The sequence below is a fragment of the Struthio camelus genome, chromosome 10 (genome assembly GCF_040807025.1).
Source record: "Struthio camelus isolate bStrCam1 chromosome 10, bStrCam1.hap1, whole genome shotgun sequence".
Lineage (NCBI taxonomy): Eukaryota > Metazoa > Chordata > Aves > Struthioniformes > Struthionidae > Struthio > Struthio camelus.
Window position 1 is genome coordinate 6,064,017 of NC_090951.1, and position 24,620 is coordinate 6,088,636.

At 40.0% G+C, this 24,620-nt stretch overlaps 1 protein-coding gene across 6 annotated transcripts in view; it reads right to left on the minus strand.

The window, feature by feature from the left end:
* CMIP (c-Maf inducing protein) overlaps nt 1-24,620 on the minus strand; it is a 140,367-nt gene that overhangs the window by 47,906 nt on the left and 67,841 nt on the right. For all 6 annotated transcript variants that reach the window (XR_011143295.1, XR_011143294.1, XM_068956042.1 and 3 more), the window contains exons 2-3: nt 19,118-19,243; nt 8,368-8,418 (exon numbers count right to left, since the gene is read on the minus strand). Coding sequence is in view for 4 of the 6 variants with exons in the window: in XM_068956042.1 (XP_068812143.1) it covers nt 8,368-8,418; nt 19,118-19,243 (177 nt within the window). In the remaining 2 variants the exon portion in view is untranslated. The remainder of the gene's footprint in view (nt 1-8,367; nt 8,419-19,117; nt 19,244-24,620) is intronic.

Below are 24,620 nucleotides of genomic sequence, written 5' to 3' on the forward strand. Positions count from 1 at the left end.
CAAGGCAGGAAAGGGAAGTTTAAAACAGTACCTAGATCCTCTTTGCTACTTTAGGCTCATGTAGTCGTCTCCTGCCACAAATGAAGTAATTTGCCAGTGTCCTCATAATGTCAATAATGCAGAACTGGTCCTGAACACAGTGGCTTAACAAGGCACTTAGCATCTACCAACTCCCAGAGTTAGCCATTCACACCCAATGCATTATGTGAGACGGATAATTATACTCCTGGGGAAGACTACCAAGGCTGTTTCTGTAAGAGGCCTCCTAAAAAAATCCAGATTTTTACCTTTCCTTTGCAGCTAGGCACCTGAATGACAGATTAGTTTTGGTGCAGTTCTACCTTAGGACAGTTATAGAGGAGAAGTTGTAATTTGGTGAAACTAGTGGTCACCATGACCTCAAAGTCTTGAATTGCTACATGTTAGTCATCAGGTCAGCCTTGGAATAATGCCTAAGAGCAATTCACAAGCACAAAAATGAGGATCCTTCTTGGCCAGTAGTTCAGCATTCCTGAGAAGCAACATACTCTAGCAATTGTATTTACTCCTCTTCAGAGCAGAGACCTAAGTACACAAAAACAAGCTGGCCTGTTTGTTCAGCTGTTTTTGACACCCCTCTATCTTCAGACCTAATATTAGTTTAAATAGGACAGTATCCAAGTCTAGAGGGGAAATTTAGAGCTGGTCCTGACTTAGCTAAAGCAAGATAGAAAATAACTATCTAGTTTCTACTCAGATTTCACCACTAGCCCATTAACTGGCTTGAATTCTGTCTCTATAAAAAAACCTGTTTTGGCAATGCAGGAGGCAGCTAAGGGTAGACAAACCATGTGCGTATATGGCTGGATGAGGACAGAGCAGCACAAAGCAGCAGCTCAGATCCAGGCTGGCATCTCAGCACGCTGCCGAGAGCCTCTTTTGGTTGGACAAAGTGCTGTGCTGGCACAGCTATGAGCTCCCAGATCTACATGGATTCATGTTGAGTCAGTACAGAGCACAGATTGAGCTCAGCCGCCACTACTGCAGACTTACCCTTTGGGAGGAACCTGGTCTAACGTCACCCACAAAGAGCGAAGTATGTTCCTAACACAAAGGCAGCTGAAGTGATTTTCTTCAAACTGCTTTAAAAAAAAAATTAACTGTTCTACCTGTTCCACTTCTTAAAACATCACAATGATCATAAAAAAATAAGAGAAGAAACTTTGTCTAGATCCAATTCTGCCAACGTCTTATCTGTTTTTCATCTATTCACTTCCACCTCCCAAACTGAGATAGTGTCTTTCGGCAGCTGGCAGCATGGTTACTTCTAACAAACTAAGATCTCAGAAGCAGAAGACAGGGCCAAGATTCTTAAAATGGCTTATGATAATAGCTGGCCTAAGACTGATCAAATTTGGGTGGGAAACAGAGGGAGCCAATGGATTTAAAAAACAGAAGAAGAAAAAACCTACTCCTGCACTCATGAAACTGTCCTTAAAAAAAAAAAAAAAAAAAGCAGTGAAGGGAATATTTAACCACAAAATGAAACATTACATAAGTAGAAGGCTCTGCAAGTAGGACAAGATTTCAGTGAGGTAGCTCCTGCTTAGACTATAGACCGGGCAGCATTACCAATCACTGCAAGAAGAGTGAGAGATTGTTACGGAGAGCCCTCAGCAGGCACACAAGGCTGCAATTCACATTACTTTCCAAATACAAAAGAAGAACAAACATTAAATCTTGACAGTAAATGCTGCCTAACCATGAGAGGGGGCATCAGGAATTGAAAAATGTTGAGATTTACTTTTACTTCCACTACATTCACTAAAAAGCTCTAAGTGGTACACGTTTCTCTTCTTGGCAACTCAGATCCATGAACATACCATTTACTCCCCGCATCTGTTCCCTACAAAACATAAAGTCCAGCCTTAAACTCTGTCAGGATGCCCTGCAGGGGAGAGATGGTGGCTATCTAAAAAAATCTGTCCGTGGTCTCCCAGTAGTGACAGCCATGTGTTCTGCTAAAAGAATAAAACTACCAGCCAAAACTTTGTACCTTCCGTTTATTCTGTCAAAGCAAGAAACTTGCTCCTTGAAAATTTGTGAGTGCCCAAATCCCACAAGGCTTTCAGAGCCCTGAGGCTTTGAAAGGCAAAACTTAATTCCACAGCTTAGCTTCCCATCAATACATTATTGACTCATAAACAGATACAAAAGGGGGGTGAGGGAATCAGTCACTGGCCTGATTGCATGAAAATTATTTATTGCTTCTTATAAAAAACAAACAAACAAAATGTAAAAGCTCTGTATTCCACAAATATACTTCAGGTTTCAGCTAAAGAAAGCAAAGAAGTGGCTGGGACAATTACAGTTGCTTGCGTGCCACGTAACCACCAAAGAGAGGGGCTAAAGTCCAGCAACTACCATTCCAAAGGACTATTGAGCTCTTTAAATAATATTTTCACTGTCAAGTGCAGCACAGGGCTTTTCTTCATTGAATTGTCACCAAGTATCAAAGCTTTGCTCTCTCAAATCATAAATCAGGTGATTAAATACAAATGACATGGACCTTTTTAACCGTAACTGATGTGATTTCTTCCTGATCTCAGGGTTCTAAGACATGAGTTACTGAGATTTAGGGCTATAAATTTCTTTAATGCCATCATTTAAATTCTATATAAACCCCACTCCTGTATCAGCACTATTTTTAATCATTACCATGGTGACAAAACCGTAAAGGTGCTTTACACAAGGAAGGCTTTACCACAGCTTCAGGAACACTTTCTCTCAACTTAATTTTTTGCAGTTCTAAAGCACAGAAAAAGAAATCGCTCCAAACTTTGACTGTTAGATGCAGATACTGATACTCACACAGAGCTCAGCAAATCACTTATTGTATAAAAAGCATTCTGTATTTACAGGCAATGAATTCATAAACTTGACACAGTAAAGACTAGAGAGAGTATCATTATTCAGGTCAAGTATGACTTTACATGGCAAGAAATTCCTTTGCAATTAATAGGGTTGCTTGGGCATTAAAGTATCTATTTCCTGAAGACAGAGATACAACCGTCCCGCAGGGAACCAGAGAAATATTAATCCAAAATTAAAGTTTTTGAATAAAGGCCAACATTTCTTGTTTTAGAATTCACTGCAAAAGGCTTGCAAATCCCAAATGACAGCATTGTTCCAGTTCCCAATTCATGGGAATCAAAACATGGAGTCTGTTTGGAAAATGAATTTTAAAATAAAGGTAATTTGATTGCTGACCGCAAGTCAGCAGCGCGCATTCATACTGGGCTGTATGTGCAAGACTGCAGTCAGCAGCTTGAGGGAAGTGATTATTCCCTCTGTTCAGCACTTGCGAGACCGTACGCGAATACTGGCTGCAGTTCTGGGCTTCCCAGCATAATGGCAAATTGCAGAGGGACCATAGCAGGGGCATTAAGATAATATCACGTATGACAGAGGCTGAAGAAGAAAAGGCTAAGGGGTGATCTAACAGCAGTTCAACTATCCACTCGGTGGTTACAGAGGAAAGAGAAACAGACCCTTCTCAGGCTCACAGTGAATGGGATAAGGGGCAAAAGACCCAAGCTGCAGCAGGGAAATTCTAGGTAGGTCTAAGGAAAACATTTCCACAGTGCAGGTGATTAAGCAGTGGAACAGGAGTCCAGAGCAGCTGTGGAATCTCCATCCTTGGGGATAGTCAGAACTTGGCTGTACAAGGCTCTGAGCAACTTCATATAACATCAAAATACACCCTGCATGGAGGAGGGAGGGGGACGGACCACAGAATCACAAAATGGCCAGGGTTGGAAGGGACCTCTGGAGATCATCTAGTCCAACCCCCCTGCTCAAGCAGGGACCTCTAGAGCACATTGCCCAGGATCGCATCCAGGCGGATGATGTTCAGAGGTTCCTTCCAACCTAAACTAGTCTACAATTGATGATTTTTCACTGTCCAAACAGCAAACAGCATTGCTCCTGAGAGGACAATTAAAGATTGGTTGATAGCATCAGCAGGAAAGACAAGAGGTAGGCAAACCTTTCTAGAAGACAGAGGTCAGAGGCACACAAAGCTCAGCTTGAGTCACGGTTCGCACTTTACTGCACAAGACTTAGGCCTGTTCTTTCCATATGGTGCCAACTCTGGATATTCCCCCCACGGCCTTCAACTGACATGTTTCACTGCTGCATCATTAAGCTAACTAAGCAACGCAAGTAGTCTACATCCCTTAATGAGGGCAGTGTTCAGAATTTACCACTAGGCATGTTAAAAAATGTAGCATGCCCTGTGTAGCCTTTAGATGTCTTCCCTCCGCAAATGTGGATCTGTATCTGCACTGGATATCACAAGGGAACAAACACCTGCAGGCCCCCTGAGAAAAAAAAGACCTCACTAAAGTCTTTCTGAATTCAGAACGACATGATACTGAATCAGTCAAGTGGATCTCTTCATTACCAATACTTTAAACATACGTGGTAGTGAGGCTCAATGCTTTCTAACTGGATGAGTAAGGCATCCTCTTCAGTGGCACTAGGCTTTATATGAATACACTGACACAGGCCTTGGCCCAAAAGGCAGTAAGATATAAACAAACAACATGTTAGACAGATAGTGTCTGGGAAAATGCCAGGGTGCATATCTTGTTATATGCATGCATACAAAAAAAGTCACAAGCATCCCTCAGAGCCAAGTTTAGGTATATTCACCCCCACGGTATTGGTTGGTTACCACTGCATCTAGTCGAGATCCAGAATCAGTAATAAACTGCATGAGCTACTCACTTTTGTATATTCTTAAAAAGTGTTGTTATCTTTATTGATACACTGTTATGACTTATTAGCTTCCAAATACACAAGATTACATATCACGGTTTCAATCCAACCTCCCTGGTTGAAAGGAATGTTTCCTACACCATGGATTAATGATTTGTTTATGTTTAAGTATCTGGACACGTTAACATGTTCTGTTCATTCTCTGGACAAAGACAGTTTGGCTTAGCTATAACCCAGAGGAAACTAGGATTTCTAAAAATAGGCTGAGGTGGCCAACAATCCTTTAGGAGTTTTGATACACACTGATATTCAGATTAAATGAGGAGTTATGAGCAACCCTTAGCGGGAGGGTTTGAATCTAATGGAAAACCCAAAGAGAAATGAGTACGTAAGGAACAGCCTGTCCCTACATCCAGACTCCTCTCAGTGAACACGCTATTCAAGGAGAAAGTTGCACCTAAAAAGCCATGTAAGCATCCTGACAGCTAGTTAGCTGCATGGCACACAAAATCTCTTGGAGCTGGATCTGAAACATAGGTAGCTATGTGTCTGATTTCCTTTTATTTCTGTTTATCATCTGTAGCATTTCATTTACTATGCTCTGGGCCACAGAAAAAAAAAATATTCTTGATTTTTATTTCAGTGTTTGCCTCTAGAATAAAAATAAATTCCAGGGTGCTGGCTGGCAAATTTAACTCCCACAGTGTGTCAGTCCTTAAAACCGTGCCACATAAAAGCTCTCTCACAGCCTGTAGCACCCTCACATGAGACTGAAGGATACCCAGGAGGGACCTGAACTTATAGAGCTTCCCCAAGTATTTAAGGATACCAATGGTCATTAGACCTAGCCATTTTCCAGGTAGCTCAGACAACATGCCAGCCACACCAGACTCTCAAGGTTTGAAATATATGAAAAGGAAGGGAAAACAGCCCGAAAGATATTGACAGAACATTAACCTGCTTCCACAGCTGTAATTTAAGTATTCCTGTTTTACGATCAAGAGCGTATGCCTGAGGCCAATTCCCACCACTGGAAACTCTCTGGATATCAGTTTGCCAGCTGTAAAATGGGGTCCTTCAGTCTTGTTTATGCAGTTGGTGGGCAGTGCAGGGGAAGCAAAGTCCCCCCGCTCTGTCTCTACGCAGGGCCTCACGCGGTGAGGCTCCGAGTTCAGCGGGACCCTGCACACGCTTCCACCACACAAATACAAACAACAGCCAGCTCATCTCCGCTCGCTATCCCTTTTCCCCCGAGTGACTACTTTAGCTATCTATCGGCGCCATTTTTCATCTCTGCTCTACATCCCCACAGAAATGTTTTGACCTATATTATTTATGAGACCACCGGACAAATATATCATTCATCAGCACAACCACCCAATTATAATACAGCTGCAGTGATCTCTCCGCCAGCTGGTGCTTTGTGTAAAAGGCCCATTCCAGAAGAACAGACTTCACATTTTTTGTGGGTTCCCTCACTACCTGCTTATCAAACAGATCTCAGTGCGAGATGAACGTTGGCACCTGGCTCTGAAAAGTCGTAGGTTATAGGGCTAGTAAAGTGAAAAACTTCACTAGGGGTACCCCACATAACCCCTTTCCTCTGCTCTCTTTCTAGATACACTGATTTTCTGGCCACTGTTAGTTCTGTTGTGATTTTATTTAAACCTGACAAAAATGGCAAAGAGCAGAAAGTTATGCGGTGTTCTTTTTCTGAACTCTTAAACAACAAAAAAACATCAAAAACATCTCTATATTCACAAAGAGGAATTTGTTAGCACAGAATACCTGAGCAATGACAAACTTTGCCACTACTCTTATGGGAAAAAGCTGCTTGCTCTTTTTGGTAAAAGGAAGGTCTTTCATATCAAGACAATGTTTCACTTTTGTTTTTTAAGAAATGAACTTAGGGGGGGAAGGGGAAAAGCAAAAAAGCAAAAATAAATTCTACTTTGCAGCAAGTTTAATTACTCAGAGTTTCCCAAAATGAGAGGCTTAGTCAGAAGCACTGGAAAGTTTAAGAAACGCTCCTTTGAAAACAACTCCCACAGAGCAAAGCTCCCTCCCCATGACTGAAAGACATGTGAGCAAGTCAGGTCATCCTGTCTAAGCTTTTTCTTCACAATTTAATTGGGGGAGGAGGAGGGGCAGCACACACAGGTTGTATCTTTAGACTTTTTTTTTTTTTTAGCTCTTTTTTCAGGGCTGCTCCTCCGACCTAATTTTCACCTCACTGCTGGAGGGAAGTGGGCACATGCCAGCGGCACATTAATACTTCAGGCATCCTAGTTGGGGGCTAGACAGAAAAAAATAAACTCTACCCATTCTTCGCCCATGCTTCTCTGAGCATCCCTGCTCGCCAAAGCAGGAGGAGAAAAATGAGAGTCACATGAAGACACTGTCTTTGCACGCTTTAAGCTTCAATGCCACTTTGTTATCCTCGGGAGTTGCAAAGGAAGCGAGACCAGCTAGGCACTGTGCTAATGATACTGTCAAGAGGCCGGATAAAGTGCCACACCACAGTCCAGCCTTCCGCTATTGGCACTCCTGTCCCGTGGTCACTTCGAACGGACTGGAGAATACGCCAGTGGTCTGGAAGAAGAGTTTTTAACACTTGGCTCTTTCTGATAAGAACCTGGATCCATTCAGAACGTGATTCTGCCAAAAGCTGATGGTTATACACAGCACACAAATATCATAGTTTTGCCACATAAGTATTCTGTAACAGCAGTGCGATCAAAAACACCTAAAACAAAACCAGTTTGGTGGGAGAGACTTCCTTACATTTTCACATGTGGTTGTTGTCAGCAGGCCAAAATCTTGATAAGCTACACAGCCAACCTGGCTGACTTCACTGAAACACTTCCAAAGAAAAGTCCTGGGCTGGAAAGTTGCTGTTTTTGCTTCACACCGCAAGACAGAGAGGACAACCATATACACCATCTGGCCAACACTTATTTCCAACTTCATCTCGGATCCATATGGATTCCATCCAAAGGTCAACAGCTACATTTTTTGATGAGGAATGTTCTGCTTTTGAGATACAATGTTGTCACTGTGATCCACTTCCCCTACTCATAGCAATCAATCCATTGTTCCCACTGAAAATGAGAAACGGCTTAGACTTCTGAAATGGAAACTGCCTTCAAATCCAAATCATTCTAAAGAATAAAAACAGACTGATGCATAACATCGTGAAGTTACTTACAATAAGCAACTTTAGAGCACACCTTTTCTCCCTAGTTTCTCAGAAAAAGAAAAGCATCCCAACAGCTCAGAACACATTATTAGGTTGCAGTCGTTCTCTAATTTATTACACTTCACAGTACAAAAATAAAACCATCCAATCTCTATACTGCTTAATAGTGCATTTAGTTTCTATCTACTCTTTGAAACCAATCACCTGTTGACAACACTAGGCTATGTAACAAGTGAATTTGTCCACTTCACTCATTACATGAACAGGTCGAAACTGCATACATATTCTAATTCAGTGTTTCTAGAAGAAAAAGACTTCCTCCATTCAGGGCTCTTACAAAGTAGTAATGGCGATTGTTAAAGTATTCCTAGGGTAATATAAGGAAAACAGTAAAGTGCCTAACTTACCTTCCACTGCAAAGAATGGAACCACTGATCCCTCAGGTAGCTGTTTGCAGCCTGCAATAAAAAAAAGTTACAAATGGAATCATTAGTTTCTATCAGTGTTTCGGATCACTGAGCCAAAACCAAGCAAATCACCCATGTGTTCTTTAAAACTTGTAAAGCTGCACTCATTGTATTCTTCTGAACTTCATGACCTTTGCTAACTTCAACTCCAGCCTCATCAGAGTGAGGGAAGCTCTTTGTGTCATTGCTTTCTGAGAAAATTAATCTGTTATAACGTAAAATTGTAGCTTTGAGCAAAAACCTTGCTGCACATGTAAAATACTGAACAAAAACTCTCCAAAACATTAGTCTCCTCTACAGTGGTGTCCAGTCCAAGACTGTGAAAAATCCTCATCGATTTCACTCAGGTTTTGATCAGATCTTTAACATCTGTAGAACATTTGCCTTCTCTATTAATCACCATGAGGTGAGTAAGAAGACAGCTTGGCATTTTGCTAGCAGATTGGGGGGGTTGCCATACACTAGTTTTCCTTCTTGTCCTATTCCTCAGCTGGCCACAAAGCAATTCAAATAACATCTTAGCTCCTTCAGTGATATTAAAATAGAGTGAAAAGCATAACACAGAGACGTGCACACACATGCACAGACTGTTTGCAGCAACTGCACAAATGTTGCAATAATCACTCCCAGTGATCACCCGTTTTTGTCTGTATTCAGCAGAGCTGCCAGAAATTCTCAGTGTGAAACAAGGTTCATAGCCAATGAAGGAATAGTTCAAGACTCCCAAAGGTCAAAAGGCTCAGTATCAAAAAATATAAAAGCATCTACAGTGACGTAAATATGCATGCCTTGACAAGGTGACATAAGTTTGAAATATTTGAGTGGGTAGACGTGCCCTTTGGCTTTGCCAACTCTATCTCATTTAGTCTCGGCCAGCAGGCAATTTTTACTTACAACTCAAAATGTTTTACATGACCAGTGAAAATTAGAGGACAGTCCTAGCAGGCACCCATGTTCAAACAAATGGTGAGGTTCTTCACTAGAGAAAAATACAGACTTCTTGCAAACTAACGCATCCTTCAACAGTTTTTTCTCCCCAACACCTTTTTAGATAAGGTATTCAAAATCCCCACTGCAGAATTAATTTTATTTCCTGCAAAATTCACTGTAAAAATATTGCACGGCTACCAGAATTCTGCTTAATCTCCAGCTCATATACTGATCTCACAGTGACATGAATTTGGATTGATTTCTGTAAATTAAATGGAGAAATTCTCTCTCTCTCGCTGTATACATACAAACACATATATAAAGTACTATATTTATACAAAAATACTTACACAGTATATAAATATATTTATATACTGTAAAATATGTAAATGCATATTATATAAATATAATATCTGTAAGTGCAACATATTATATGAATTTTATATAAAAATAAGAATCAATCACTCATCCAGTACATCTCTAGGCAAGAAAGCAGCACAAATCCATCATAAATAGTCTTGACTGACCACAGTTTATCAAAAATAGACTTTCCATTTCATGAAGAATGCTAACATATCAGAATATGAGATGGTAGAAACAACAGAAAAAAAATAAATGTAAATCATTATATTTAATAATTTATACTCTTCAAATAAGTATAAATATTATAAAAGTATAAATTTGGGGGGGGCAGAATGAAAAATTCTCAACTTCACGAGATTTCAGTTTGCCATATTTAATCATTTTCTGTCTGCTATTTACACAGTATGTTATGTATGTGTATCATAATATGACAGAAATATCTTTTATCTTTACATTTTATATAATTGAATTTCAATTCAATATGGTTTTATACTATATTTGAATATAACAGAAAGAGCAACAGCAATTTGCCACAATAAAGCCTGAATAAAATTTTTTGACAATGTTAAAAAGGCATGAAGTAAAAACATGCTCAGATATTTCTCATCTTTCTCCAAACAGTACGTTAAAAAAAAATTATGAAAGATTGAATTTCAAATCAAATTGTATTTTTGAGAAAGCCATTCCGTGGAGGGGAAGAAAAATACTGGCACCAGTTTTTGGACAAACGGCCCTGTGGAACCGAGAGCTCAAAAGGACACTAGGTGAAGTTTCACATTTTGTTATAATGGAGTCAGCATTCCCAGGGACAGCAACGTTGTCAGTCTATGGGAAGACCAAGAGGCAATTCATGTCTGAAGCCCTGTCCAGCTGTGCTGGCACAGACTGGAGGAAGAGATGCAACCTGAAGACATCAGGAGAGAACGAGGGCTCTGCTGACAAAAGAACAGAAACAGAAGTGCCCAGTGCTGAAGTGTAAGACTGTGTCAACTGAAATGATTATAGGCTCCTGTAAAACTCAAAAAAACTGCTAAAATTGCAACAGTTGGTATTCATACTGCTCTTTTTATCAGGAATTCCAAGCTCGTTAACAAATTTGTTGGAAGAAACTGTTAGTTTTTTAAATCTCAGTAACCAAAGTGAGGCCAGAAACTCCCCAAGCTGTAACTTCGAGCCACGGGCTCCTTCCGCTAGACTAACACATCTTCCCTTAGGGAGCCACAAATACTCTGTTCTGAAAGAAATCCTTTGCCTTTCTGGCCCTGAGGAGGCTAAGGACTGATTTCCTCCAACGTTTCTTGAAACTCAGTATTCCAGCGAGTATAACAACTGCCTATTTTCATTCTTAGAAGGTGGTTTTCCTGATTCTCAGTAGTTGCATGTCACAGTGATACAACTTCTTCATTTCAAATGATCGTATCAAAGCCCTTTAAAGAGCAAGTAAAGCTGTGAAAGTTTTTTTAGGACTGAGCATGCATATTATGTAATGGCAACAATAAAGTTGCACGTTATACATCCACTACCTCCTTAAAAACAAAAAAAATCAAAATACTGATTAAGTATACAGCAGCTATGCTAACTTATTAACTAAGATCCCTAAGATATTGTTTTTTAAACTGATAAAATGCAAAATGTTCTATATTGTAGCTAACACCAGGAGATGAAGTACTTCCCCCAAACAGGCAAATACCAACCCAACTTACGCCCCAGGTCTGACCATGACATAACCTGAACCAAAGCAGTCTAAAGCGAGAGCAAATACTGAAGCACTAAATGGAAATTGCTGAGAACTGTTAAATATTCTCCTACTTTCAGGCAGTCAGTAATTACAGATTGCAAGATCACAATAAATACCTAGAAAATGCTGTTATGTAGGTAGATTTTTTGATCAACTTTGCTCCTAGAGCCCCTGCAAAGGAAGAATTAGGAACTTACATATAAGTGGATGAGAGAAATAATTAATGAGGACAACAGCATCAGGCTGTGGCAGAGGTGTGAGGGGACTGCAAATACTCAAGGAGAAAACAAAGAACGACATAAATGGTGAAAACAAAACCAGCAGAGGAAAGAATTGTGGAACTTGAAGACAGTGACATACAAACACCGTTTAAAGAGTGAAACTAGCAAAGAGACCAGGCTTCAACTGGGGGACCAAGCAATGTCTATATGCAGTGCTGGCTACTGCGAAGAAGGAAGACAGATCAGAAAAACCCTGCATCTGGATCTAGGGTTGGAGTCTGAACCACTCTAAAACTAGAAACTGTCAGAGCTTTCATCCAAGACCTCTTCCAAGAAAAATGAATACAAAGACAACAACAGTTTCAAGCAAACACAGAAGAGAACAACTAACCTTCAGGGAATCCCCGCGGTTCTATTAATGATCAGGAATCAATGGCAAAAGGAATTTAGAAAGTTAACGGTCATGTCAACAGTACTCTTTCCACAGCGTTAAACATGGTTTGACCAAACTCATCCAACCCGACCACTGCTATCGCGAAGAGGCTGCCCGACACCAGCATTCCCCGCTTTGGCCAGGCAGCTGAAGCTAATCCTTCCAGCACACCCTTCCGCCTGCCTAATTCTAGCAAGTCGCGAAACCACAGCTGTGTGCAGGAAATGTTGGATCTTTTGCAGAGGGCAACAAACATCTCGCTCTTCCACAACACCTCACCTTCCCCCCTCCTCCTTTCCAGGCCTACACTGAGAAAGGGACTACTGAGGTATTTCTTTCCTGCTGAAAGAACTGGGAGTTTCACAATGTGCTGGATGACAGAAATGCCATCAGTGTCTTTTAGGTGCCCATCCAGACAGTTGTCCAGCTGACTGCCGCCTCTGCACACACAGACTTACATGTACATAAAATTTCTGAAGTTTAAAGCAAAGTACCAAAGTGTGAAACTGTGGAGGGAACTAGAATTCATCTTTGAATTGATGACAGCTTTGTTCCAATTCAGAATAATATCTTATAGGCTAATATTATTCACTCTTTGTTTTGATTTTGCAGGCACTGTATGCTATGGTTTTGCCTATATTGTGCCTTACTTACTCCTCTGTATCTAGGAACAGTAATGTATTTCTACTCAAAGGCATGTCATAAAATGGAAGCCTTTATCTAAGAAATGCCCCTTGCTGAGAAAAGCCTTGAAACAGGAGAAAGATCCATCGTCAGGTTCTTCCTTTCCCTGATCCTTAAAGCAAATCCATGTATTCCAGGGCTGGCTCCTGCTTGGATTTGGGCCCATATCTCCTCTAGTTTCAATTTCACACACGTAGAGTTTTGCAGGCTTAGGACTTACCTAACGTGCACTCCTAGACTCCAGCACTTCTGCACTGAAGTCATCACTTCCAGCACACTGACACCTACATCTTTTTACTCCAGCTGGGCGTATAACCTACTGTATTTATTCATCTCTAGTGTGCAATAAAGAGGAGAGAATAAGACACAAAAGACTCTAAATAGGCTTTGATTAGGTATTTTGGCTGCACGGAAAAAGTTTTTTTTTTGCTTGTTTGTTTGTTTTCACTCTGTCTTGCCTGCAGAGCGGGTCCGGCTCTACTCCAGTAATTCTTACAGGTGCATTTTCCAACTTAAAAAAGAAAGGATTCAGTCTGGAAATGTTTTGCCTGCTGCTGATACAAGTAGCCGTTAAAACATGAATGACGTATATTAGAGACTTTGTATCTATCTAAATAAAACACAGTTTAGGTCCCTGTGTAGGTAGCACTTCCACAAGTTGAATCTATTTCACATTTTCTTTGACTAGTCCGTTAGGCCCCAATTCTGCCACGAATTTTGTTCTCCCATACAATGGCTTTACCTGTGCTGTGGGTGGTACCAAGGTCTGTTGGGAGCTTTTTGCATAATGCAGGCCTCCCACCATTTTTGCACAACCACACTACATAGTAGAAAAGTACTTTAGCGAACAGGAAAATGCAGCAAGAAAACCCTTAGAAGATGCTGAAAGACTCAAAACTACTTATAGCATTTTTATTCCAACAAGCAAGAATACCTCCATGTGCCTACTTTAAGTGGTCTTTTCTTGAGATGGGCTGATGCCAAATTTTACTAATTTTACTTTTACTTTCTAATTTTTAGGATGTAAATGCTCAGTCAGAGAGTTCTCAAAAAGCCACTGAGGACGTGATGTGGCACCAACTTTACTCATGGGATTAATTCCAATAATTTCAAACAGACTGCTCACAACAGGAAAATTGTGCAAGAGAACAAATGTCTGCATATACAGAGCTTTGGTCAACATGAGTAAATCTACACCTCTGCTCAAAAACAGAAGTATTTTTCTCTGCAACCCAACTGCTTCATTTCTTAGCCAATGAGTAGGAATAAACTTTTTCATTAAAAAGCAGTGAAACTGTAAAAAAGAGATTCTTTTTTCTAACAAAAATAGGAAATTGAGCAATTATTTCATGCCAGTATTACAGCCTCTGTAATAACTTCCACCCAGGTGAGAAAGAGCTGAAACAAAACAGAAACCTGGCTACTGCTGAGAAACAGAACCCCTCAAACTGTGCAAGAAGCAGATCGTTCCAGAAATGACGGTAAAGACCCGGAGCTAATACAGATACTCAAAGCTCCACCAATATCAACATGCCTACAACAGCTTGCATCAACAGACGATTTGTCCTGTCCACCACACAGGCAATGCTACCACGCTCCTTTAACAGTAAGCTAGCTCTGCCGCACTACGGCTATGCTTTTTACTGGCATGTGCATTACTCAGAGGAACACAAGAACAGGCTTGTCCACATAGCAAAAAGTTCCAACGTTGGTGCTTGGCGCCCTTCACGCACACCCTCCTAAGGAACTCTGCCATCTGAAAAGAAGTGGCAACGAGAAGAGGATTTGAAGATCCACGCTCTGTTTTTACCTCTTACTGGTTTTACTCTCCGTTTCTCTTTCTTTCCCTCGCTTGATGTCTAACTAGAAGAATGAGGTTTCGTTATGCCTTCCTCCAGCTGATATTCATTACTGAGACTCTTAACATATCACAGGCTTCTCTGCACCAATTTATTATCAGTCAGTTTTACTCCGCTCCAGGTTCTCCATGCAAAACCTACCACACATGGGAACAAAGGAAGAGAGCAGCCCCTGCAGATTCGCTCAGGGCGGCAGGCAGTCGAATCCCCGTGGCATGCACGCTGCTATCAGATGCAGTCGGTACAAAATCTGCGTCTTGCTCATGCATGTCCCAGAGGTGTGCCTCCATTACAACTAGCAGGCCCACTGTTCAAGCCTGCCATTCTTCTGTTTTAACTCAAGGTACACACAGAGTTGTTGGTTATTGCTACAAAGGTTTGCTTCCTAACAATGCCTCAGGAACTGCACAGGAATAGTCCTCGTCTCATTCAGTTCTGCCGGGTCGTGGACCTCGTATGGCCCTGCCGCACCAGCAATGGTTGGACTCACGTTTAACCAAAAGCTGGGTTCTCCAAGGAGAACTCTATCTGGACTGCAGGCTAAAATAAATTTTTACCAAAAGACTCAATGAAAACATGCGCTGTGGAGACTCCCTGGCAAAAACAGTGCACTCAAACACCGACCTGACCGTGCGAGTGCTGTGTTTGTCAAGGCTTCCTGTTCTGTTTGTTTTCCCTTCTGACTACACCCGATTGCCAAGAAATAAATAAAACAACATTGGCATTAGGGTTGGAAGAAGTGGCTTTCAGGCATTTAGGACCCATCTGAAAGAAAGAAAACCTCATAGGAAAACAGGCAGGTTTGTTTTAATGAAATATTAAAGCCTTCTTCCTGGGACCCCTTCTACATTTGGTGATGAGCAGTTTGTAAAATTCCATCCTCCCTAACTTCTTCATTCACTTTCAACAGGTTATTTCAGTTTTTTCATTATCAGTTGCTGCATCCTCTTCATCATCATTCACACAATACCAGAAATGTACACGGTACTTCATAAGCAGAAAGCAGGAAGACCAAAGTTTAGCACATTGCAAATAGGCCCAGTTATTACTGATACTAAAGAGCTCACACTTCTTCATAGGCTAAATTTAGTTCCCATTTCCTAGCCTAAAGAGCTTGTGTCTTATGAACCTTTTTTCCAGCAACACCTCACTCACACCTGCTATCCTAGTTGCATGAAAGGAGAGGAAAAAAAAAAATCTATGAGAGTTCACTCCTTCTCATTGGAACAACCAGGAATCAAATCATTTGGCAACGAGAAAGAAAACATAAGCCACTGCATCATACCAGCATGTCTAGAAAACTGACTTTCCATGACTCCCACAAGGGATGATGAGAATTCCCAACTGCTGAAACAAACACTGTGCTTTGAAACACGTCTCTGTTCAGACAATTGTGCTTATACAACAAACACTGAGTGGGAAGCACACACACGAAGATGACTTTTCAATGTGATCCCAGTCCAGATTAAGCTGTTTGCTGCTTGAGAACCAAACCCTCCTCTGAAACCCAGGTAGATGCATCCTGTTATCATGATCTGATTTCCTAAGAGAAGCTGCATCACCTCCGGCGCTATTTGTCAAATTTCATGTGTTAAAATAGGTTGGGATGGGTCAGTATTTCTATGAGAGGACATTAGGATGATGTAAGGAAAGGTAATGGCACTCTTCCTTCTCTGACTCATTACTGTGCAGTAATAACCCAGAAATAGACCTTGGTGACAGCAGACAAGGGAATGAGAACTCGAACATGGAATATAACTCTCTTGTGGCATTTATCATGCCTAACACAGACAAACACATGAAAGATGTCCTAATACCACATGCCGACATCCTGTTATGAGAATTGGTTGGAAATGAATTTCCATTCTGAGGGAGATCCCATTAGGGCGAAATTTTTTTCTGTTTCAAATTGGAGAAACAGAAGTAGTTGAAATTTTAAACTTTTCTTCAAAATGAAAATTCTGAAAAGCCTGTGATTCAGAACTACTAAAATACTTCCATTTATGTCAAACTCTGTCAATAATATCATATGCTATTAAAGAACGTATGATAAAGTATGTGCAAAAACATATGTTAAAAATCCTAAATTTAAATTAATCAGAACTACAAGATCAGAAAAAGAAGTCAAAACAGTTCATTTAAACATGTAACCTCATTCAGATCAAGTCTTAAAAACAAAACAAAACAAAACAAAAAAAGCCCACAAAGCATCAAAACTGCACTTCGGAAGGAATATTATTGAGAATATCGTTTGGGCTCTTTTTACTTGTTCCACTATCATACACTTCCTGATTCCAGAGTCTGACATTACATGGCAGTATGCTGCTGCTTCGACTATCAGGGCAGAGTGATTTTGTAAAAGATCTGAAGCCCCAATTTCCCATAAATGTATTGAAGTTTCTCAAAAATCTGGAAATGCTTAAGTACACAAGGGAGAATTTCTCAGCATCTGTTTCTCAGAACCTCAGTGAATATCTCTTTTGCATGCTTAGATTCTTTGTCACATATACCAAAGAATTTCTGCTGAACTCAATCAGGAGATAAATCTATTTTTTGCATCTCATTTCTTAAGCACACTTACATAAATTTCAGTAACATTTTGGACTTATTAATACACATTGCAATTGTATTTGGGGCATCTATTTTTATACTCCTTCTGATATGGTCATGTTCAATGAATCCAGACACTTCCAATGACCATCTCATACTAAAAACATTTTTAAAGTTTCCATTTTTAATGACATTGAAATTCTAATGAAGTTATATTGGAATCTGATCCAGTCTGCACAGACAGTCAAATACAAACATAAGAGAAGCCCAGCCCACTCCATTTCTTTATCAGTTCCTATGAGGTTACACAAAGACAGCAATTTTTTTCAAAGAAAATACCAAAGCATCCATGTTAAGATGTTAATTTCTCACAAATGCAATGAATTGTTTTTTTAAAGAAACAAACGGTAGGCTGCTCCATTTATAAGTCTGTATGCCCCAACAAATTCCCTTTAAATGCAGCAGGGAGCCATGGATTCAAATTTTCTCTTGTTTACTGCTAAGCAGGCTAGTAAAGGTAGATACCACAAACTACGGAATAAAGACTCAGACACATAATTTAGAAATGCAAACATAATTCTATCTGGCTGTTGAAACAGATAAAAGCATAAATCCTAGCATCACTAAGCAAATTTAGGGAAATAAAGAGAGTCAAAATTATCCCCAGAAAAAATCAAAATTGTCCAACTCAACAAATGAGTTTCTCTCTTATTAATTCAATTAGCAGATTAGACAAGGGAGATTTTCACAATAATGAGGACCCTAATCTACCTGTTGGGAAACCAGACTTCATCTTCCTGCTTCCCCTAATGACATGCACAGTAGAGGCTTTTCAAACCACAGAATCAGGACTTAGGTGGACTTGCAGCAGCCTGTCTGAAAATCAGACTCCAACACTCCCTGGAAACGCCTCAAATCAGCAACTCATTTTGAGCCACATAAATTCACCAGGCACTGAGCAGAGCCACGTGCATATGCTCAGTGTGGTTTTGACCACATGCCTGTGTTCCAGAGATGTTTCAAAATGCACCCAAACCCTACGTACCAGAAGGGCCCACTACATCACACACTCTCAGATTAACCTACACTTAGTTCAGCTGCACTTTTTTCAGATTAAAAGGGGGAATGACTGCAGCCCCCTTTTCCAGGGCAGCAAGCAGTTGAACAGCCACCCAGAAAACCCAGCAGGGACCCTCTCCTCAGATGGAACCCGACAACTTTCACAGTCCTAACTCACAAACCAGGGCAAAACCCCAGAATTAGACCAGTGAAGTAAGTGAAAAAGAACTACACATGAGTCAGTTCAGTCTCTTCCAAGTCATGACTGCTCAAAATTCTCTGGGGGCCAAACAGCTGGGTTTTCAGTTGAATAATGTAAATACGAAACCTTCTATTTGAAAACAATTCTTAGAGAACTGATCGCAGAGGTCTACCTATCTATCTATACACATATCCAGCCTCAAATAGGAAGATCAAAAATGAAACGAAGACCAGATCTTTAAAAAAAGAAAAAGATACCTACTTGTTCGCCTACAAATTATGGATTTCCTGTAAGAGCTGGAGAATGAAATTCTTGACTTGTTTCATGTGGGAATCAGACTACACTAATACAACTGTTCCAGGCCTGAATCAATGCACTATTCCACAGAGCACTATTCTGGATCACAAAATCAGCAAGAAGATTAAACCACTGAGGTGCAAAATTCCCATTCTAACTATCAAACAATATGAAAAGTTTCAAAAGTATCACCCTGACCAAACTCGCTGGCAGGCAGGCAACCTGATAGCAATAAATTCTCTGCCTTTTCTGGGTCCAGCTAATTAGGACTGAGACTTCATGAACAGCAAACAGAAATTCAATGAGACACATGTAAGAGACAGAAAGAGAACTGTACTTCTATGTTTACTGTACCTGTAGTAAGACAGTACCCCCTGGGATTGTGAGCTGTAAACAGTACTTAGGGGCGTTCTCCCAGGAGAGCAGTTGAACATCTTCAATAGCACTGTAGGAAATGGAGTTTTCCATGTACCCCGTTGGCTGCAAGAAAACAAAGGAGAGGAAAAAAGTGTTTACTTAGTCATCAGAAGCTTCACAATTTCAAAGGAAGAGCAACACTATCAAAATGAAAATTATTCTTGGTGTTGAAAATATCTGCATAACACCTAATTGTAAAACATAAAATTCCTGTATAGGGTATGCAACAAAGATTGATCCACTCACTTTCATCCAACTTGTTCAAGTGTAAAACTACCCATCTATAAGCCAGATTAAATCAGGTCCTGGTGCCTGGAATACTGAAATGTCACAGACTGAATTTTTTCCTATTGTTTGGACCAAAAAAACAATGGAACCTAATTCCAAGTTGAATTGAGATATGAAGGTGTCTGGCCATGCATATGCAATCACACGTGGGAAGAAGTGTCTTAATCATACAGACAGAACAGCAGTATACTATATTAAGGTAGTTTTATTCCACGCATTCTTGTTCTTCTCTCTGCCTCCAAGGTTGATCAAACACATCATCAAGATCTAGACTGCTGCATTTGACAATGGTTCTTGGGGCTCCAAAGATTCAGCCTTCAGCTTTCAGACTCATAATCAAAACACAGCAACCAACCTACTCATCTCAGCTCATACATAAGCACCAGTTTCCTGCAGAGACTGCTGATGCTCAGCTTCCAGTGAAACTCACAATTAAAACATAAATAAGTAACTGCACATTGCAGTTACATGCACAGTGTAAATTGAAAGTAGCAAGGAAACAAAGTTAAACATGAAACTCCTTACCAGTATCCCCATAACTCTTATGCACTACAGAAGCTTTTGTACAATTATCTCTGAAACATACATGTGTATGTGCCAGGACACATAAAATTATGTTCTAGACACCAATAAATACACACGGACACAGCTGTGTATATAGACTGCGCTATACACAAATCCTCATGCTGTTTAAGTAATTCCAGTACTTAACAGAGCTCCTCAAAGACTTCATTTATTTTGCTTTGTTATAACATAAGCAAAGTGATCAGTATTGCTATAGCAGAGCAACTATTTTTCTACAAAAATGCTGAGTAATCCTGCTGCGTGGATAAGCCCTCGCGTTGGCCATTTCTTGCAGGAGGAGAGAGCTCACTATGTTTATGAATTATCTTCTATTATGGTTTACATCTAACTTAAACTTCTCAAACTTACTCCCACTGTCCCCAATACATAAGTTATTTTTAACTGACAGCTTTGCAAGGAGGAAGACAAGGGAGAACCCACATCTACCTCAGGGGCGAACAGGGCCAACCCTTAGAATCACAACACAGGATTCCCGGGGGTGAGTGTGAAGCAAGCAAATTGCTTTTGGAATGTCTCTACTTTTTATTGGTACAACTTTCTTCCATAAGTTAAGTAGGTGGTGCATCTGGAAACCATACTCTTAAGTAATACACTTTCTGTGTTCACAAGGCCATAAACAGCCACTGCCAAAAGGCAATTGATGGTCCTATCATACAAATTTGCTGCAGCAAAAGAGTCCATTGTCTTTTCAGCAAGAAAAAGAAATAAACAAGTCTAGAAATTGAACTTTAATATATTTTTAAGTAATGCTTGCTGCGAGGGTGTTCATTTTATACTAGCCCTTGTTGAAAACAATTTTCACTGTCTCTTTAACAAAAACCTTGTTATGCAGGAAGTATGATAAACTTCTGCTTATTCATTTACCCACAATATTGTTCTACACTAGTGACTGGAATCCCAGTGGCTTAATGCTGATACTGTACGTCATGCTTTGCCTACTGGAGAGTAATTATCTTGTTCTCACAGGAAGCCAAAGGCCCAAGATCCTTTGGTAATCAGCATTACAACACCCAGGGAAAAATATGAAAACATCCACTATAAAATCTAGTATGCTCAGGAGGCAAAGTTATCACAAACATGCTCTGAGAGACTGGAGAAAGGAGAAATCCAGGACCAGCAGATGCAAATATAAAATTAAATGAAATGAATCAAAGCAATTTAAATTTCTCTCTTAAGAAGGTGCTGACTACCCTTAATACCCTCCATTAACTTCAAAGGAGATTTGAAGAATTCTCGCCAAATCTGTTCCCAAAGGAAGCCTCTTCTATACCTTAAGAACGGCCTATTTAAACAGCCTTAAAGATAACTGATCCAGTTCAATCACAGCTCTGTAGCCCTATATAAAGGCACCAAATATCGCATAAACTGGTTCTCACATAACAGTCTCTTTCTTTAGAGAGAATGGGATAACACAGAGTTCTGCTATCTTCCTGTTAAAGGACGAGAAGACTACCTAAATCATAACATAAAACTATATAGATGGTTAATTTCTCCAAGTTAAATCATTATTTCAATACGGTAGTTTATATGGCACTCATATGATCCCAATTCCATAGTCTCTATCCAGCCATACCTCACACAAAACTTTACTACAATTCTGTTTGCTATTTTACACAACAGAGAAAAGCCCAAACCTATTTTAATCCCTAAAAGCCATGCGATATGATTAGTTCTGTTTTCATTAACAACACCATGTTCTAGAAAAGTGATGTGTTTTCAGAGCAGGTGATTTCAAGCTTGAAATATACGTTATAGACAGTTTCATCTCTACTATGCAACCGAAAGAGGCTAAAGCTAAGTGATTTATTACTGTGTAAAGCTCCCCGAAATGGTGCTTTTAGATGCTGTTAAACACCAAAGACCACATTCCCACATTAGGGTTGTGCAAAAATGCTTTAAAGAAATACTGAAATGGAGCTGTGCTCAACCATGAGACTTCCTAGGCCTCACGGGAACTGCTATTGAATCCACTTTAGTAACAGTAAAGCCTTTTTCCTACAGGGCACCAGAGTAGACGTGAGATGCTCCAAAAGACCCTCCACATAGAGAGACCACAGCACTAACGACATTAAGAGCCGCCCCTCATAAAGCTGTCCTTTACCTAATCCTTGCACACAGATGCCAAAACAGAGTGGTGTTCCCCTATTGTGTTTTCACAAAACCAAGCACAGTTCAGCCCTTTATCGGGAAATGGCCGGAGGTAAAACCACAGCATGAGTCATTGGTTCCTCTTCAAACACAGGCTATTTTGACATTCAGGTATGTGAACGTCAATCACTGTGAATCACTGTGGTTGATAAATAAGCAATGCAAGCGTTGAAAGTTCTTGTCTTCCAGTAGGTCTAGCTTGCATAAAACCCCAGAAGCTGCATTCTCACGCACAGGTTTCTCCACGGGAAATTCAAATCGTAAGACCGTCTACAACCAGAGAGGTGGATGCGGACATTTGAAAATACCTTAAAAAAAGGGAGACCAATCCTGGGTGGGTTACTATGAAGCATCTGGCATCAATACTAGTTTTACACAGCAAGGTCGCTTCCATCCTACAGCACACCCCAACCACTTTGCCTCTGCCAGAACAAATATTTGTTTGGCTTGTGGTGTCAGGCAGATCAGGGAACTGATCCAGCCTTAATTTGTTGTTTTTTTTTTTTTTTTGCTTTTGCCAGCCTGTTTTTCAACTGGTTCGGTCTCATTTGTAACATGTCAACAGAAAGTATTATGTTAACATAACTTAGGGGGCAGCATATCACGGGGAACAGAATGAGCAGTGAGGACCAGAATACTTCAACCTAATGTTAGTACAAAACATTTCATAATCAAAAACCACAGCATCTTTGGGCAGTAATACATCACGTGCAGTTGTAAATGGCTTTACTTAAGAAAATAATAATTTTTATCATTATTATGGCTGCCATTTTTGAAGGAGATTTATATTACTTGACTAGGTCTGAAATCCATCCAATGAAGCAAGATAATGCACTTCTCTTATTCATTCTACAAAATTAATCGTAACTTAGGAAACTTTGGCCAAAGAAACTATATATATGAGTTTATAGTTTTAACTACTGACTATTTGCTGTTGAATATGTTCTCAAAAACTCTTAAGAAATTTCTAACTGAAAATGAAATGTATTGCAATAAACAAAAGCCTTAAGTCAAGCCTTCTCTTCACCTTAGCCTTTAATCTCCTAACAAAACATGCAACTTTTCCATTAGAGAATCAGGTACGTGTTAACCTCAGTGAAAATTTCCCCTTTTTTCAGTTCCATTAAGATCTGTTAATCATACAGCTTTGAAACAACTTAATTTTCTCCAGAATATCCGCACACCAAAAGCTACTCTAAATCAAATTTTAGGGGGATACATTTCTCCTAAAACTGGAAGAACATTTATGCTCACAGGTAAAATTGCTTCTCTCTTAGCATTTCTGGGAAAAGTCAGCAGTAAAAGACTACTCAATAATGCAAAAATCTGCCCACTTGTTTCCATGGGAAATTCTAAAAGGAAAGAATAAACATGACGTCCATTGTTAATATGAGGCTTGTATGCACTTACTCATGTAATAATGTACTAAATCTTCAGCTGCATATTTTCCAAAGAAAGCATCTAGAAAGGATGAATTTTACAAATATAGAGGGTTATCTGCATTATAACATATTTAGACTGACATAGCTCCCACCAACATAACAACAATAAAGTATGATTTTTTCCAGTTAAATACTCCAGACGGAGGGGAAAAAAAGGCTATTCCAGACCCTTGCTCTTCCACCATTAGGTGCTTATTTCTCTCTTGGCTGCCCTTCAGAATAAGCGATGTCACTGTAGCCCACCGTGATGAGCATACTGCATTACAGATAAGTTTGGTATACCCAAATAAGATTCTCTCTTGCTGAATAACATGTAGGAAGAGTTGATTGCTCTTAAAACTTTGGTGGAGGAGGAGAGTATTCAGTCAATGCACTGATGGCTAATGGACTCTGAAACTGCTGAAAACAATGGATGATTTGAAATAAATCTTTTAGAAGACATCCATGGCTCCAGAGAACGCCCCTGCAAATGTAGCTATTTCAGATAACAGCAATTAACATCTTTGTTCATTAACTATATACCCTATCAGAAGACATTTATCAAGTTAAGCAATTAGTAGTACTACACCATAATATGCGGTGCAGTACAATTTGTCTCACTCTTGAAACGGAAGAATTTACTGCCGTGTACGCTTGTCTTAAAGACTTCTAAGAGTTTAAAGTCAATGTTAATCTCATGGAGATTTAATGTGACAGAAAAGAGACAAAAATAACAACAGCAGGGAGACACGGCATCTCTGTCCCAAAGCTACACAGAAGAAATTCTAAGCTTCCTTGCAACAACTTTTGCTTCCTTTTCGCCATACTTTCTGGATCCCTCTCCTGCCCATCATCACCATTCCCTTCCTTTTCCAACTGATAAGTAAGAGGTTTCACGGGCTGGACCATAAGAAGAAGGGGAAGTCACTTGTTCTCTGTGTCATGGGGTAGGAAAAAAGGGGGTGAAAAAGGTGGCTAATCCAAGGACCATGTGGAAG